Below are 14,949 nucleotides of genomic sequence, written 5' to 3'. Positions count from 1 at the left end.
ACAAACTTCTAAAAATCAATATAGATATCGATAAAGTCTATGAATTCTCTCAGTCTCCAAATTTTGCACAGTGTGGGAAACCTGTCGTGTTGGAATTAAAGAGCAAAGTCTACGTGAACAAACCCAGGAATATAAAGGAGCTTAAAATGCTGCATCGACGATTAACAAAGAGCTCTCTAGTGTCTCCAACGTTGTTAAAATAAAATACGGAAAGAACCTCAGCGCTGTTCTCTTCTAGGCAGAACAGAAATATTAATTGTAACGAAGGCATAATATTTTAAAACCAATGTTTTGTCGAAGAATTTTTTTGGAGGGGTTGAAAAAAAATGGTTACATAAAGCGGTCCCTGTATGATCTAACTGCATGCGTTATATAATATATATATATATATATATATATATATATATATATATATATATATATATATATATATGAAATACATTATATCATGATGATGGAAAATCTCTTCAGTTGATCAGAAGCATCTGGAACGATCACAATGTTATTTAAAATAAAAAATAAATAAAGTATTTCTTGTTGAGCCAGAAGGTCAGAGAAGCCTCGTCTCACGAGAACATTTATACACCATTGACCGATCAACAAAACAATTTAACAGCCTTACTAACTGTACAGATTAAAAGCATTACCAACACAAGCTGTAATTGGTAGTAATAGAGTATGCTCTGAGATGTGTTTAGACTTGCTATCAGAATAAGAACACTCTCGGCTGAGTCAGGAGGTAAACTGAGAACATCAGAAACACCCATTAAGTTAAAATGTACAGGGTTATGCTAGGCAACAGTGTGTGTGTGCGTGTGTGTGTGTGTGTGTACACAGGGAGGTGCAGGACCAACCTATGTATCCAATTCAATGAATGAGTCATGAGTCTCTATGGATCGTTCAGTTAACATCCTCTCTGGCAAGTTCCTGCATTTCACAGTTGGCAGAACTTCCAATCATCTGGCAAAGACGTTGACCTGTCTGATTTACATCCACTGTTTATGTGAGCTTATATGTGGGATTAAATCTCATTTCATCTAATTCGCATGGTCATGTGTTACATTTGTCAATGGTTAAGTATGCATCAAGGAATTAACATGGAAAAGCAAATGTGTTTTTCCATGTCATTGTACATCATCTCCTTATTATGCATACTGAAGCTCCCTGAAGAAATCATTTCACTCCCACATTGATCAGTGTGTTTCGGTGCAGGATGTGGCAGCAATTAAGCATTTGTCTGTGTGCAGATGAAGCTGCTTATTCTCTTCCATGCCCGCTGCTCACTTCCTTTCTGCGTTGCTCTCGTCTGTTGCGACAAATTTAATTTCTGCGTTCGCTGTACGGGAGGCTACACTGCTGTCCCTCACCGCATGTCTGAAGAGGAAGGGGAAAGTCTTCCGGAAGGATTTTCGGAAGCTGGCACCCATGAAGCCATACACGATGGGGTTGATGGACGAGTTGGCATACGACATGCAGTTGGCCCACGTCTTGATCTTATATGTGGCATAATTGACCTTAAAGTTAGGGTAGAAAGACTGAAAGAGGACAAAGATCTGGATGGGACCCCAGCAGATGGTGAAGAGCACCACGATGACTACCACCATTTTGGAAACCTTACTCCTGATGGAAATGGTTCTCTCGGAGAGCAGATGCACCTGAAAATAGATCAGCTTTGTCTTTTGGCATCACACTTAAAACGAACAGATCACTAGCTAGCTGTCTGAAAAGGCCAGCCTATCAAACGAGATGACCCTTCGAGGAGTAGAGTTATGTATTATATACCAGGGTCTCCACATCCAATATCCTTTTTATTTGAGTTTCGGGACATGAACTATAATATACATATATTAAAAAAAAAAAAAGGATTAATAGTAATAAGGAAGGCCAGTGCTCCTACCTGATGATGGTTATTATCAACAGGCTCCACAGTTGGCTGGCCCACCCTCTTCAACATGAAGGAATAGCAGAATGAGATAGTTAGAACAGGCAGCAGGTAGACAGCTATAAACTGGTACAGTATGAAGGCTCTTTCATGTGTCTTTGAGGGAAAGCGCTCCATACAGTACTGTCTTGGCCCATACCAGTAACCATCCTCAAGCCTCTGATACATTAAAATCGGGATGGACAGAATGAAAGAGCCTGGATCAGAAAAGACATAAAAATATGTTAGTAAACTATGTATAGGCAAACAAATATCAGTAATTAATATTCCTTTAAATTTACATTAATATGCCATTATTTAGCACAGTAATTGACATGAACAAACCATGAAACTCAGCAGTAACACAACAAAGTAATAAAGTAACTACCACTTGTATTAATGAATGGTTTTAGACAAATAATAGGCATATAATGAACACCAACATTAACCAATATTCATACAATCAAGGAGTTAACATTAAGCCCACTATCTCATTATCTCATTATATATAATTAACATCTTCGCAATCAGTAAGTAGCAAAATTCAGAACTGAGTCTGAAGAAAGTTTGAATTTTCACAAATGGAGACAGTAAGTTAGCAACATTTAGGAATATATTCTCAGTTAATTTTTGCTAATTTATTTGGATTTTTTAAATATATATTTTTTTTGTAGTCATGGGCTGAATAAACAATCAGTGCAGGTGTATTTAGTTGACAAACAAATGTCAATTAATACACTACTGTTAAACTACTTTGTTAATTTGTTACGATGACATATGGTTTCTTCATTAGTTTAATATTTGTTAATGTTAATTATTGTAGTAAATAATGTTCACGAATGTAAAACAATACCCAAATATCGATCAGACAAGAGATATTATGATGCAATTGATGTGAAAGAAACATTATATATAAATACTGTACATAGACAACCTTTATCAAGAATTTCTAGGCTGTGATGCGGAATACGGACAAATGACTTAAAATGACATAGTAATTAATTAGCATTCGTTGGAGAAAATAAATGAAACAATGTTTTAATAAAGACGTGACTGAGATCTCGATAATGATATTGTATGACATACCAATCCAGATGCAGACGCTTACAATCATGGCAACCCGTGACGTGCGATGACGGAGCGATTTCAAGGGGTAAACAGTCACGTAGCAGCGATCCCCACTCATTGCTGTCAGTGTGATGCAGGTAGCCTGGACTGTCACCTGAAAAAAGCCACAGCCGTGCTCCCTTTCATCATGGATGATTATGAAACCCGTAACATAGAGAACATTTCCAGAAGTTTCAAGGATGCGAGACAGTCTATTCTCCAGACAGACAAAAAAGAAGCCTGACTCATGGAACAAGTATAATGCATCCTTCTTTTGCAGAGTAGACAAAAACATGTCTTGTTATTCATCTTTTTGGGTGAGCAGACTGAATGGAGGTCGGGAAATATTTAATTGGATCAGAGGAGCCACTGCTTCCATTGTTAGGGCTGTGTATTAGCCATATTAAAGTACCCATTAGTCCCAAATAGTATTAAGAATGCGCTGTATTTATTTTTGGTTTTAAAGACAGCTTTCAAGCAGCCATTTTATGTGTTAATGGATTTAATGAGCCACAACACATGAGTTGTGCCTAATTATCAGTTCTACAGAGGACATGAATAGAATGAACCCTTCATACTCAGTGTGGGAAAGATCAATGTCCACCATCTCCAACTTGCTTTTAACTAGCTTTAGTCGAATGTGTTAATTCAGTCCTCCTACAGCAGCTACACTAGAGAAGATTTCAGGCTATGGGGGAGGCTGTTATTTATCTTCCCAACAATTAATCATGTTTTTCTGCCATTAAACTACAATAGACTTTCTCATAGAGATGAACACGAGCACAATGTGAGTGCCTCTGCAGTGGCTAACATTGTTTGTTTTGTCGTTATTATTATTTTTTTTAAAAATTCACTTATCTTCAAGTGCACAGCAAAACCAAACGGACACAACAACACTGAATAATCTAACCTGTTAATGTGTGTTGGTGTGGGAGATTAGGAGGGCAGCGTCATTCACTCTATTCACATACATTTTTCCTAACCAAAAGCCACAGTTTAATAGAACTCTGGGTCAGATCTAGAGAAAGATTGGATTTCCTCTCAGGGGGAGAAAATGTGTATAAAATATCTATGTATAGAGAACTCTGTAATATTACTCAAAAGGGCCTATATAGTCAAAAGGTTATTAAGCATAATTAACGACACAGGCCCAATAACTACTAACCCGTGCCTAACTTTCTGACAAACTTTACATACAGTGGGGGAAATAAGTATTGAACACGTCAACATTTGTTTTCAGTAAATATATTTCCAATGAGGTTATTCACATGAAATTTTCACCAGACATCAGTATTAACTCAAGACATCTGAAAATATAAAGAATTCACAACATAAAGTTGTGTGTAATAAAGTGGAATGACACGGGGGGCCTTGAACAGTATTGAACACACTAAGAAAAAGCAGTTCTCCAAGGCAAGGTAAGGCAAGGAACCAGCTGAAATCCGTAAGTAATTACACCCCCTATCTGTGCAAATTAATATCAGCTGGGTTAGTAAATTGATGGTCTATAAAAAGGCTTTTCGTTACCAAGGAGTCACAAAGGTGAATTCTTTATATTTCCGGATTTCTTGATTTAATTCTGATGTCTGGTGAAAATTTTTAATAACCTAATTGGAAATATATTTACCGATAAAAATGTTGACACGTCCAATACTTATTTCGCCCCACTGTATTTTACAATAAAATAAGGAAATTTTGACGAAAATCCCAAGTAAGCCAGATGAATTCATATCTAGTAACTGAGCAAGAGGTGTGTAGGAAACTGCAGAGGGTAAATGCATACAAAGCTGCAGGACCCAGTAGATTACAACCAAGGGTGTTGAAAATGTAAGTATGTAAGTATGCCTCGAGAAATCTCGAGGCACAAGTATCATTCCGCAACGTTTCAAGAACATTACCATCATCCCAGTTCCCCAAAAAACTAAAATAACATTCAGTGACGTTACATAAATGACTACTGTCCAATAGCACTCACTTCAGTGGGTATTAGATGTCTGTAAGAACTTGTACTGACGTACTGACTATAGTATAATTCATGATTCTGTAGTCCCCCAACAGTTTGTTTACCAGGAAAATAGATCGCTGCCCAATGCCATTACCCTGCCCTTCACATTGCCCTCTAGCACCTGGATAGACTAAACACTTATGTGCAGATGTTGTTTACTGATTATACAGTAGTTCAGCATTTAACACAGTCCCTGATCTCTAATCTCAGGGTGCTGAATCAATCCAATTCCATCTGCAACTGGATTTTGGCATGCTAGATCACAGGTGGTGAAAACCGTTGATAAAACTTCTATACCACTTACTGAATACCTGAGCTCTACGGTGCTGCTAAGACACAGGTTGTATGCACATTTCAGTTATGACTGTGTAGCCAGGCATGATGATAACTACATCATAAAATTAGCTGACAATCCCACATCATTAGTCTTGTCAATAATAATGATGACGTTCCATAGTGACAGAAGATTGGTCACCTGGGACTGTGCTGTAACAATTACAACAACAACAACTTCAGCAACAACCATATGCTCGATACCTCCAAAACCAAATAGATGATCTTAGATACTCTCGGTCCATACTCTGGTTTGTATTAATGGGGAAATAGTGGATAGAGTGGATAGTTTCAAATTTATGGAACTGCATATCACTGGGAAACTTAACTGGACATAATATATTGCTGAAAACACCAGAAAGGCGTTAGGGAAGACGTTGAAGCCGATATTAAGAGCTTTTACTGCAGTACGATTGAGAGTACCCTAACAGCACTGTCTAGCACAAGAGAAATTAGCTCTACAGACAGATTTGAAATAAGGCACAACGCATGACTGGCTCTGTTCTTACCAACAGCAGATGCAATTTAAACCGACTGTGGCAGGAATGTATCTCACTCCATCAAGAGTGACCTGACTCGCCTTGCCCACAGAGTTTTTGTTAAACTGATATCTGCTAGATATAGCCTACCAGGTTAAAGAACAAGTCTGATCCTTTTGTGATCATACCTATGCACTACTAATGCCCAAAATGTACAATATGTGCAATCAAAAGCAGCATATTCCATCTTTTTGTTTCGTTTTACCATTTATTTTAATTGCTGGTAATGGTTGTATATTTCTTGGAGATGCTATTGCTTCATTGGTTAAATCAAGTAAATTTTCTATGCACTCATGTACAGTGTACAAGGCAAATGAATAATCTGATCTAATGAATTCACTAAACTTATCATGTCCATTAAGATATCAAATGGTGCTTTATTAATAATGTTCTTATTGGAACATTTTCCTCAGACAGACAAAGATAAGTTATTTCAGTAATTATGTCGTCTTTCACAGAGGAGACAAAAACATGTCCAAGAATTAATTGACTGGAAAATTCAAGATGGATTCTTCGATTCAGATGACTCAGTGATCCAACTGCCAATGTCTGTAGGCCTAAATTAAGCATATGTAGGTGCCTAATGCCATTTAAACTCATGCTACTAAAAAAGAGACGTGTCTTTGCTACTTTATCTCAACATGTTCTTTCTTCTGGGGCTTGAAAGACATCCAAATGTACAGTATACTGCCCATAAAAATATGAATAATGCTTGATCTTTACCAAATATAGCTCAAAATGGAGCGATAGTGTATTTGTAGAGAATGAAGGCAGTGCTATCAACAATGCTACAAGGCTGCCTACTCAGCCAGTTTTAACTTGGTCAATCTATTCTGCACCACAAATCCTATACTGTGATACCATGATAGAGAATATCTGAGGTGGGCCTGGATAAACTGACTCACACACAGAGTACAGTGCCAGCTCCAAAATTACTGGATTGACATCAACAGAGGATGATGATAAAAATGCATGTCCTTCCAAAGGTAGTGTAATGTTGTCTTTTGGAGAAAAAAGTGAGGCCAGTGGGTTAGCAGACCAGAGACAACAAGCTTTGAAAAATAAAATGCACTTATCATTTGATGGTCATTAATATAAGGAAGACTACTCACCTGCTCATTTATCCAACAAGCCACAATACAACTCATAATATCATGCGTGAAACTCCCAGGAGATACTCAAACCAGCTCGTCTGGCACCATCCCAAGGTCAAAGTCACTGTAATCACATTTTTCCCCTTTCTGATATTTGAAGTGAAGACTAATTAATTGCATGAATGTGCAGGGGTACAGATGTTCCTATTAAAATGGCAAGTATATCAATGGGAAGCTCCAGAAATGTAAGGGACATATTGTCCTCATACAGGAAGCCAGAATTTTTAGCGATTAGGTTAGAGATTAAACAAAGGGCTGGCTGTGTGTGTGTGTGTGTGTGTGTGTGTGTGTGTGTGTGTGTGATCTCATTCTGAAGTGTGAGAATGGAGTTTTCACCTTTTCTAACCACCAGGGGTTGTCTGAATCACCTGGAAAGCTTAATGAACCCTATGGCTACTAGCTTAAATTGGGTTCCCTTGTTAGTTTGCTACAACATAGAACTCCTGTGCATGCTGAAATTAGCTATGAACTGTTCTGTAACTCAGGACAGATTGCTTGCAATGAAGCATGAAAAGTCCTCCCCCTCAGGCTCTCTGAACCACCACGGGTGTTCTTGAGATGTAAACAGGTGGCCCTGTTGCCATGATGACCAGAGGCATAAAGATTAAAAAAGCTCAACATGCAGCCAGACTTATTGAGAATGCTATTCACCCTGCCACCCCAATATCCGTCAGACTTGCCAATCAAATTACAGGAGGTCTCAGAAAGAGTGAATCCACAAGTTCAGCGTCAACTCTGTCAAGTAGGTATAGAAGAGAGTAGAATAATTCCTGGTACTATGTACCGGTGAGCACTGAATACACTTCAAGCCCATTTCAAGCACTTTTATTGATTTTACCTGACTGCTTCAGAGTGACAATGTTTTCAGTCAGTGACTGCGGTTGACTGTAGTCGTTAGGGACAGGGAAGAGTAGAATTCAAATTAAAATTACAATTACAACAAAGAACATGGTCTGCACTTATATAGCACTTTTTTTTTTTACCCTTAGCAGTTCTACAAAGCACTTTACCCTGGTTCTCATTCACCCATTCACACACACACCAATGGTAGCAGAGCTGCCATGCTAGGTGCGAACTTGCCATCAGGAGCAACTTGGGGTTCAGTGTCTTGCCCAAGATCACTTCAGTATGTGCATTCACGTAGGCCAGGAATCGAACCGCTAACCCTACGATTAGTGGACGACCCGCTCTACCACCTGATCCCTGGCACCTCAGGTAACGAAAGGGTAGATTAGGGACTTCTGGAGCAGCAAAACAAGCAGGTATACAGTGAGGATATGCTAATATTAATCCTTAGAAGTCATTGTATGCAAACAGTCCTGGGTAGAAAAAGTAAAGATACAGCGTATACGTGTGTATGGCCCCGACTACACCACTGGTCTCTATGTATGGTACCAACTCCTGCTGAAGGTGTTAGTACTGTTATCTGCAGGGGCAACAAAAGTCCTGTTGGGCTTGTTGGAATTAGTCTAGTTCTAAACCCTGAATACCACAGAGAGACGCATTGTCGTCTTAACCAGAGGGGCACAAGCTTTAACTTGCAGCAGAGGCGAGGCTTTTCTCACAACAATGACATAGTTACCATGGACAGCTTGTTCATTTGTACCATAGAAGCACAGGAGTCCCAGTGTGAGAGAAGAATAAATAAACCTGGTGGAATTGAGGGAAGGTCTATCCAGCGTCGCTAACACAACACTCCCCAAATAGATATTTTGTCCCAAATGGATGGAAATAGTTTGCTCCATAGGCCTGGTTATCTATGCCTGTGGGTTTGGCTCCTTGGATTGAATTGCTCATTGCTCATCAAAACTGTGACCGTATATTTGGACCTGGCATGCCTTTGGGTGGAAACAAATGTTGTGCATGGTATCATCTGGCTCCAAGGAACTACCTGGTTTGTAGAATACTAACCTTCTAACATCACAGCACCATGGATGGTGGCTTTCTGGGGGGTCATCAACATGTCACAGTCTTTCAGAAGGGAGCAAGGCACCTTTATCCACCACCCACCCCCAAGAGTGGGATCCCAACCTTGAACTGTCCCTTAAGAGCTTCCCTTATCACCTCATCCTGGATGTCCAATTGAAAATTTGTCTTTCTACACACTGCCTATATGCCAGGTGCAAAATAAATACAATGGACTATCAGTCAGCGGATTATTGTTGAGCAGAGATGTGTAACATTTTTAGGGAAGAAACAAAAAAACAAACAATGCTATTTAGTATAGTATTGTCTTCTTCTTCAGGTATCGACGTGTGCTCAGCAAGATCATTTTGTGCTTGAGCGCCAACAAGTTGTGGTTTTTATGTAACTTCAGAGGCTCCGGGCACATGAACAACAGCATGAATCTAATTGGTTGGCCAGTTTTAAACAGGGTGCATTAAAAAAAGAAAATAGAACCCGTTAAAATAGACGTTAAAAATATTTGACGACTTAGCGCGTTTTATGCGTGGGTGTGAACACTCCTGTTGACAGCCATTGATTTAGATACAGACCATTTATCGCTGAAAAAACATCCTGGTGTGAACAGGCCTTAGCCTGTTTTTTTGAAGATAGTGAGAGATTCTGCGGTCCGGATTGAGATTGGAAGTTCATTCCACCACTGAGAGATAGTCAGTTTGAAAGTTCTGGAAAGTGACCTTGTGCCTCACAGAGTAGGCACCGCCAGGCGTCAGTCATTATTCGATCACAGGTTGTGTGAGGGAACGTAAACCTCAAGGAGAGTGTTGAGGTTCCAGACAAGGTCTTGTACGTGAGCATCGAGGCCTTGAATTTGATGCGGGTGGCTACAGGAAGCTAGTGGAGGGAGATAAAGAGGGGTGTGACATAGGTTCTTTTGGGCTGGTTGAAAATGGGGCATGCTTTGGGGGGATGCCTTGGGGTTAGCTAGCTTTGCATATATTAGTGGAACGGTTACTCTTCCAGAGTGGCCTTGTGGTTGAACCTGGGATTTGCTAACCGATTGGCTGACCTTGCAGTGTCCCATGAACTTGCTGAGCATTCCTTATTATGCTCATTATGTTGTACTATTTGCATGGCAGCGACTCAATCTTCAGATCACCTTTCAAGAAGTTTACAGGAGCGTATAGATCTTGATGCGTCAATGACCATCATGAGCTACAGTTCTCGAGCTGGGGCTTATTATACAAAATTATGCAGAGTTTTGCAGGTGAAATGAAAAACATGAGTGTGTGGAAGACTGATTACTGAGCGTATTAAATAGGATGAGAGCGTCACTCTAACCCCATGGACTGGGTAAAATCAATGCCCACCATCTCTAAATACCTTGTAATTAGCTTTGTTTGAATGTGTTAATTCAGTCCCCCGACAGTTGGGAAGGATTTGCTGTATGGGGGAGTCTATTATTTATTCAGCCATTCTTCATTCAATAAATTGTGCATTTCTGTGAAACTGCTAAGGGCTGCTTATTAGAGATGATCAAAATCACAATGGAAATGACTCAGCAGCATTTCTCGTGATTGTGTTATACTGTTTTTATTGTGTTCAAGGTTTTACACCATTCACTGCAAAATTAGAGCACAGCAGAGCAACTGTAACTGTAGATGGGAGATATCGTACAGGTCAGCACAGGGAAAGTCCTCCGCATATTGTTTTGAGCATAAACAAGTACGTGTAGTCCAATACAGCACATAATACTTTTATAGTTTTTAATATAAATTGTTCAGTGATAAAAATTACGGGGGAAACTTAAAAAGTTTTCTTATTACAGGCACCCGTAATCTTATCAGTATCTTTACCTTGGGTTTTCTTATGGCCTGACAAATCCATTTTATGAATTTAAAGCTGCTGATCCCTGAAAGCACCATCCTGTTCGGCTGTGACTAAGAAGTGACTCACTTTGCCGGATATCTATACAAAGGCGGGTGAATCACAATCCCCCAAATCCTCCGGAAAACACATAACGAACGTCCCACCCTTCAGACACTAATTTAGAGTTGCTAAGGATTGTGTGCTGATCTCCAAGTCTTACTATATCTTCTTATATACAGTACAACAGTTAGTTCCTGGTCCAGTAATTTGATTGGTTGAGCGGAGTTCCAAGAGTGTTTATATTTAGTATAACCGCACTAAGATGCAGTTTCGCTCAGCGTATAAATTCCACTTCCTAGTTCGAAACAGTTACTAGTGTAGAGTTCTTCAGCAGACATGGCAAAAAAAAAAAAAAAAAAAAAAAATATATATATATATATATATATATATATATATATATATATATATATATATATATATATATATATATATATATATATATATGTATATATATATTTTTTTCCGGGAATACATATTTTGATTTAAAATATGAAAGCTCATCAGATGAAAATAAAAATGGAAGAAAGGAAGGCAGTTTCAGAGTGGTGGTAGCAGAGGGCTCAAATCGTGCCTTAAGTAGTCTGTTTGCCTCAAATACTCAACATAATGTTCCTGTGGTTCAGTAGGTTTCTGGGGGAAAGATTGCTTCTGTATTATTTCAATAAATGACTAACCTAATTTTTTTTTTCAATTTCCTGGTAACTTCAATGATTATTTGCCTGGTGAGACCAGGGTGCGTGCATACCTGCTGAAGAAAAGCAACAAATCTGCACATGAAGTCACCGAAGATCCAGCCAGGGAGAGGGTAGAGGGTAGCAGTGAATGGCACACAACACACTAGGAAGATGATGTCTGTGGCAGCCAGGTTAGCTGCAGAAGAAAGAAAAACAGAGAGTGGCCAGGCAAGGCAGCATGAAAATAAATAAATAAATAAAACATACAAACAAAAGGAACCATAAACTATAAAAGTAGACAGTGATTTATTTTTCTCTTGTTGTTTTTGCATGGGCTCTGTGCTACAGAATATATAATAAAATATAATGTGTGCATGTGTGTGTGTGTGTGTATACACACACACACTACCAGTCAAAAGTTTAGACACACTCATTCTTTCTTTCTTTCTTTCTTTCTTTATTCCACATTTTAAAATAATAATAACGTTATCAAAACTGGAGTAACATAAATGGAACTGTGGGAATTATGTTGCGATAAAAAATACAAAATAATTCAAAATAAGTTAGTATTTTATCATCTTCAAAGTCGACGCCCTTTTTGCCGAGAATTTCCAGAAATGTATTGTTGGCATTTTCTCGACCGATTTCTTGAGGAATTTCCCTAAGATGATTTTTAAACAATATTAAAGGAGTTCTCACCATCGCCGGTCTCTTATTGACTGCTTTTCGGAAAATATTTCTCTCAGAGTCGTCTGTTTAAAAAATATATTTTTTTGGAAATAAAATGTTAGTTTTCTAATGAAAGAAACAAATATGTCGGCACGATTATATTTTTGTCTACAAATGTTTAATATAGGGATGCACCGAAATGAAAATTCTTGGCTGAAGCCGAAACTGAATATAATGAAAAACCTGGCCGAAAGCCGAAGGCCGAATGCCGAACACGTTTTTTCCATTTATATTTCCATTTTTTTCACCACTGCATAAATTAAATAGTCAAAATGTGCTTTTTACTATTTTGTCTTGCTTTTCAAAGAAAAAAATCAATTACAAAAACTAGAATTTAAAAATATTTAACACTGAACATTTTTTTCATTCCAGCAGGCATAGGCTACCAACGAGGCACAATATAACTTTAAATAAATAAAAGAGTAAAATAAAAATATTTTGATGTGGTCATCTTTGAGCCCCTTGAATAGCCGATGTTAGGCCTATAACGGACTGCTGAAAGAATGGAACACTCTGTAGCCTACAACTAAAACGTGCATTAAAAAGTGCACTGACGAGTGCAGAAAATGGTTCTATTGGGTTCTATAGGGCTGATTATATTGGGGATATATACCGCTCGCGTCCCTGTACACCTCGCGGAGTATTATAGTAGATATAGTATAGTTAGATACGTTGTTAATGTTATGGTCCATGATAGATGTAGTTAGTTTAAACTATAGATTAGTTCATTTAGTCCCCATTGGTTTTTCCACTCCCAGTCCATAGTACTAGCTCATGTTTCTTGTTTTGTGTTGTGACCGCGACTTTCATTCCTGCTTTGCCCCGTTTATGCCTGTTTGCCGATCGCCCGACCCTTTGCCTGTCTTGACTACGTTTTTTGGATTACGATTTGCATTTGTCTGCCTGCCCTTAAATAAATACGTCTTTACCTGCTTCCGTACTCTACTCCCTTACGTCTCGCGACGTGACAGAATACACCGGAACAGAAACAAAACAAACGCACGTCCACAGTAAACATCCGAAGTGCACGTAGCTCGTGCATGCGCGCGCCCCCTCATTGAGGTCATGACATTTGCACGTCTCACTCTGGTTGCTGGGCTATTTTGTCGCGTCATTGTTCGGACAAATTTATTCGGCCTTTTCACTTATTCGGCCAAACTATGAAAGTGCTTTTTTTGCTCAGCCATGATACAGCGCCCCCTGGAGCAGAGAGGGTTAAGGGCCTTGCTCAAGGGCCCAACAGTGGCAGCTTGGCAGTGCTAGGGCTTGAACCCCCGACCTTCCGATCAGTAACCCAGAGCCTTAACCACCACTGAACATTGTATGTACAACACTAAACATGCAATGTCCCCACTTGATAAACGTGCTAAATCACATTTTATAACGTTATTAGTACAGCATCTGTGTGCCTCAATAGTGTCTACAATAATGTCTACAATAGTGAATAAATCTACAGTATGTTGGATTTCTGCAAAGTGAGCACATTTTGTTTTTGTGGAAGTCTGATAGTCCTGCAGTTACTATATTAGTGCATTGATGTAATGAATTCATTACAAATTTTATCAGATGGGAAATGATTAAAAGTCAATTAAACTGGCATAGTGGCAGCAAAGGGCAGAGTTTAATTTAGTTTTAAATGAGGTTTGAGGTTTTACATTGAGTGGACACAGGAGCTGACACTGAAAAACTGCAAATAAAGGAGTCCTTCATTGTCATGTCCTGTGCATGGGAAGAGAAAAAAAAAGGTCTTTACAGGAGAGAAAAAAAACCCAGAACTGATGTCAATGTTTTACAAACTGCCAGTTGATGTGGTGATCTGTTGTGCAAAATTTTTTTTCCCCACACTGCAGAAAACTGAAACTCACCAATGTAGAAGTTGGTAGCCGTCCTCATCTGCCTGTGCTTTGAGATTACATAGATGACCAGAGAGTTCCCTACGAGTCCCACCAACATGATGAGCGAGAAGAAAAGTGGCACCAGCCAGGCATCTGTCAGGAAAGGGTGCTCGCCTTCCTCCACCTCGTCCAAGGACAAGTTCCTCGCGGAATCATTCAGCAGCATCTCTGAAGAGTTCCACACCTCGCTGGAGACCATGATGGCTCCTAAAGTTTTTATTTTGCTATATTCTTCCCTTAGGACGTACAGCAGCAGAGTGGGCAAAATGGCTTATCTGGAAAAAAAAAAGCAAACTTCTCTGAACGGGCTGTGAGTGTCTTCTTTGTGGAAAAGAAAGGAGATTTCTGAGCTGCGTCCACTCTGAGGCAAGTTTGTGCCCGATTTATACTGAGCCTGGATACACGTGGGCATCAGCAGGGTTGGAGAAAAGAGAGCTAGGGGTCTCCTAGCAACAGCATGGGGATCGGAATTGCATATGTAGTGCCCGATTCAGAGAGGGGGGGGGGTACAGGGGAGAGAGGAATGGGGCGTACATACAGTACACTTTTATTATATACATGCAGAATATATAGGTGAAAAAGCATACTGTTGATGGTTTACCATCATCTAAAAATGGAGTTAGTTCTACTACTATTACTATTATTGTTATACTATTATAATTAATATTATGCTATACCTGCTAATGGTAGCAAAATACAAATGGGTGCCAAAATTATAGGGAAAACGAACATTCTTGTTGGCAGTCTGATCACGTCTTGCA

The 14,949-nt window shown here is 39.1% G+C and overlaps 1 protein-coding gene across 1 annotated transcript; it reads right to left on the bottom strand.

The window, feature by feature from the left end:
* Positions 1-489: 489 nt before the first annotated feature.
* kiss1ra (KISS1 receptor a) lies at positions 490-14,387 on the bottom strand. Its single transcript, XM_017471257.3, has 5 exons — positions 14,159-14,387; positions 11,636-11,760; positions 3,008-3,143; positions 1,898-2,139; positions 490-1,655 (listed from the first exon to the last, which is right to left on the bottom strand). The coding sequence occupies exons 1-5, from the start codon at positions 14,385-14,387 to the stop codon at positions 1,281-1,283; spliced, it is 1,107 nt and encodes a 368-aa protein (XP_017326746.1). The 3' UTR covers positions 490-1,280.
* Between the last annotated feature and the right edge of the window lie 562 nt (positions 14,388-14,949).

Source organism: Ictalurus punctatus, chromosome 7 (assembly GCF_001660625.3).
Source record: "Ictalurus punctatus breed USDA103 chromosome 7, Coco_2.0, whole genome shotgun sequence".
NCBI lineage: Eukaryota > Metazoa > Chordata > Actinopteri > Siluriformes > Ictaluridae > Ictalurus > Ictalurus punctatus.
The sequence above is the reverse complement of the archived record's forward strand: the minus strand, read 5'-3'. Positions and strand labels throughout refer to the sequence as shown.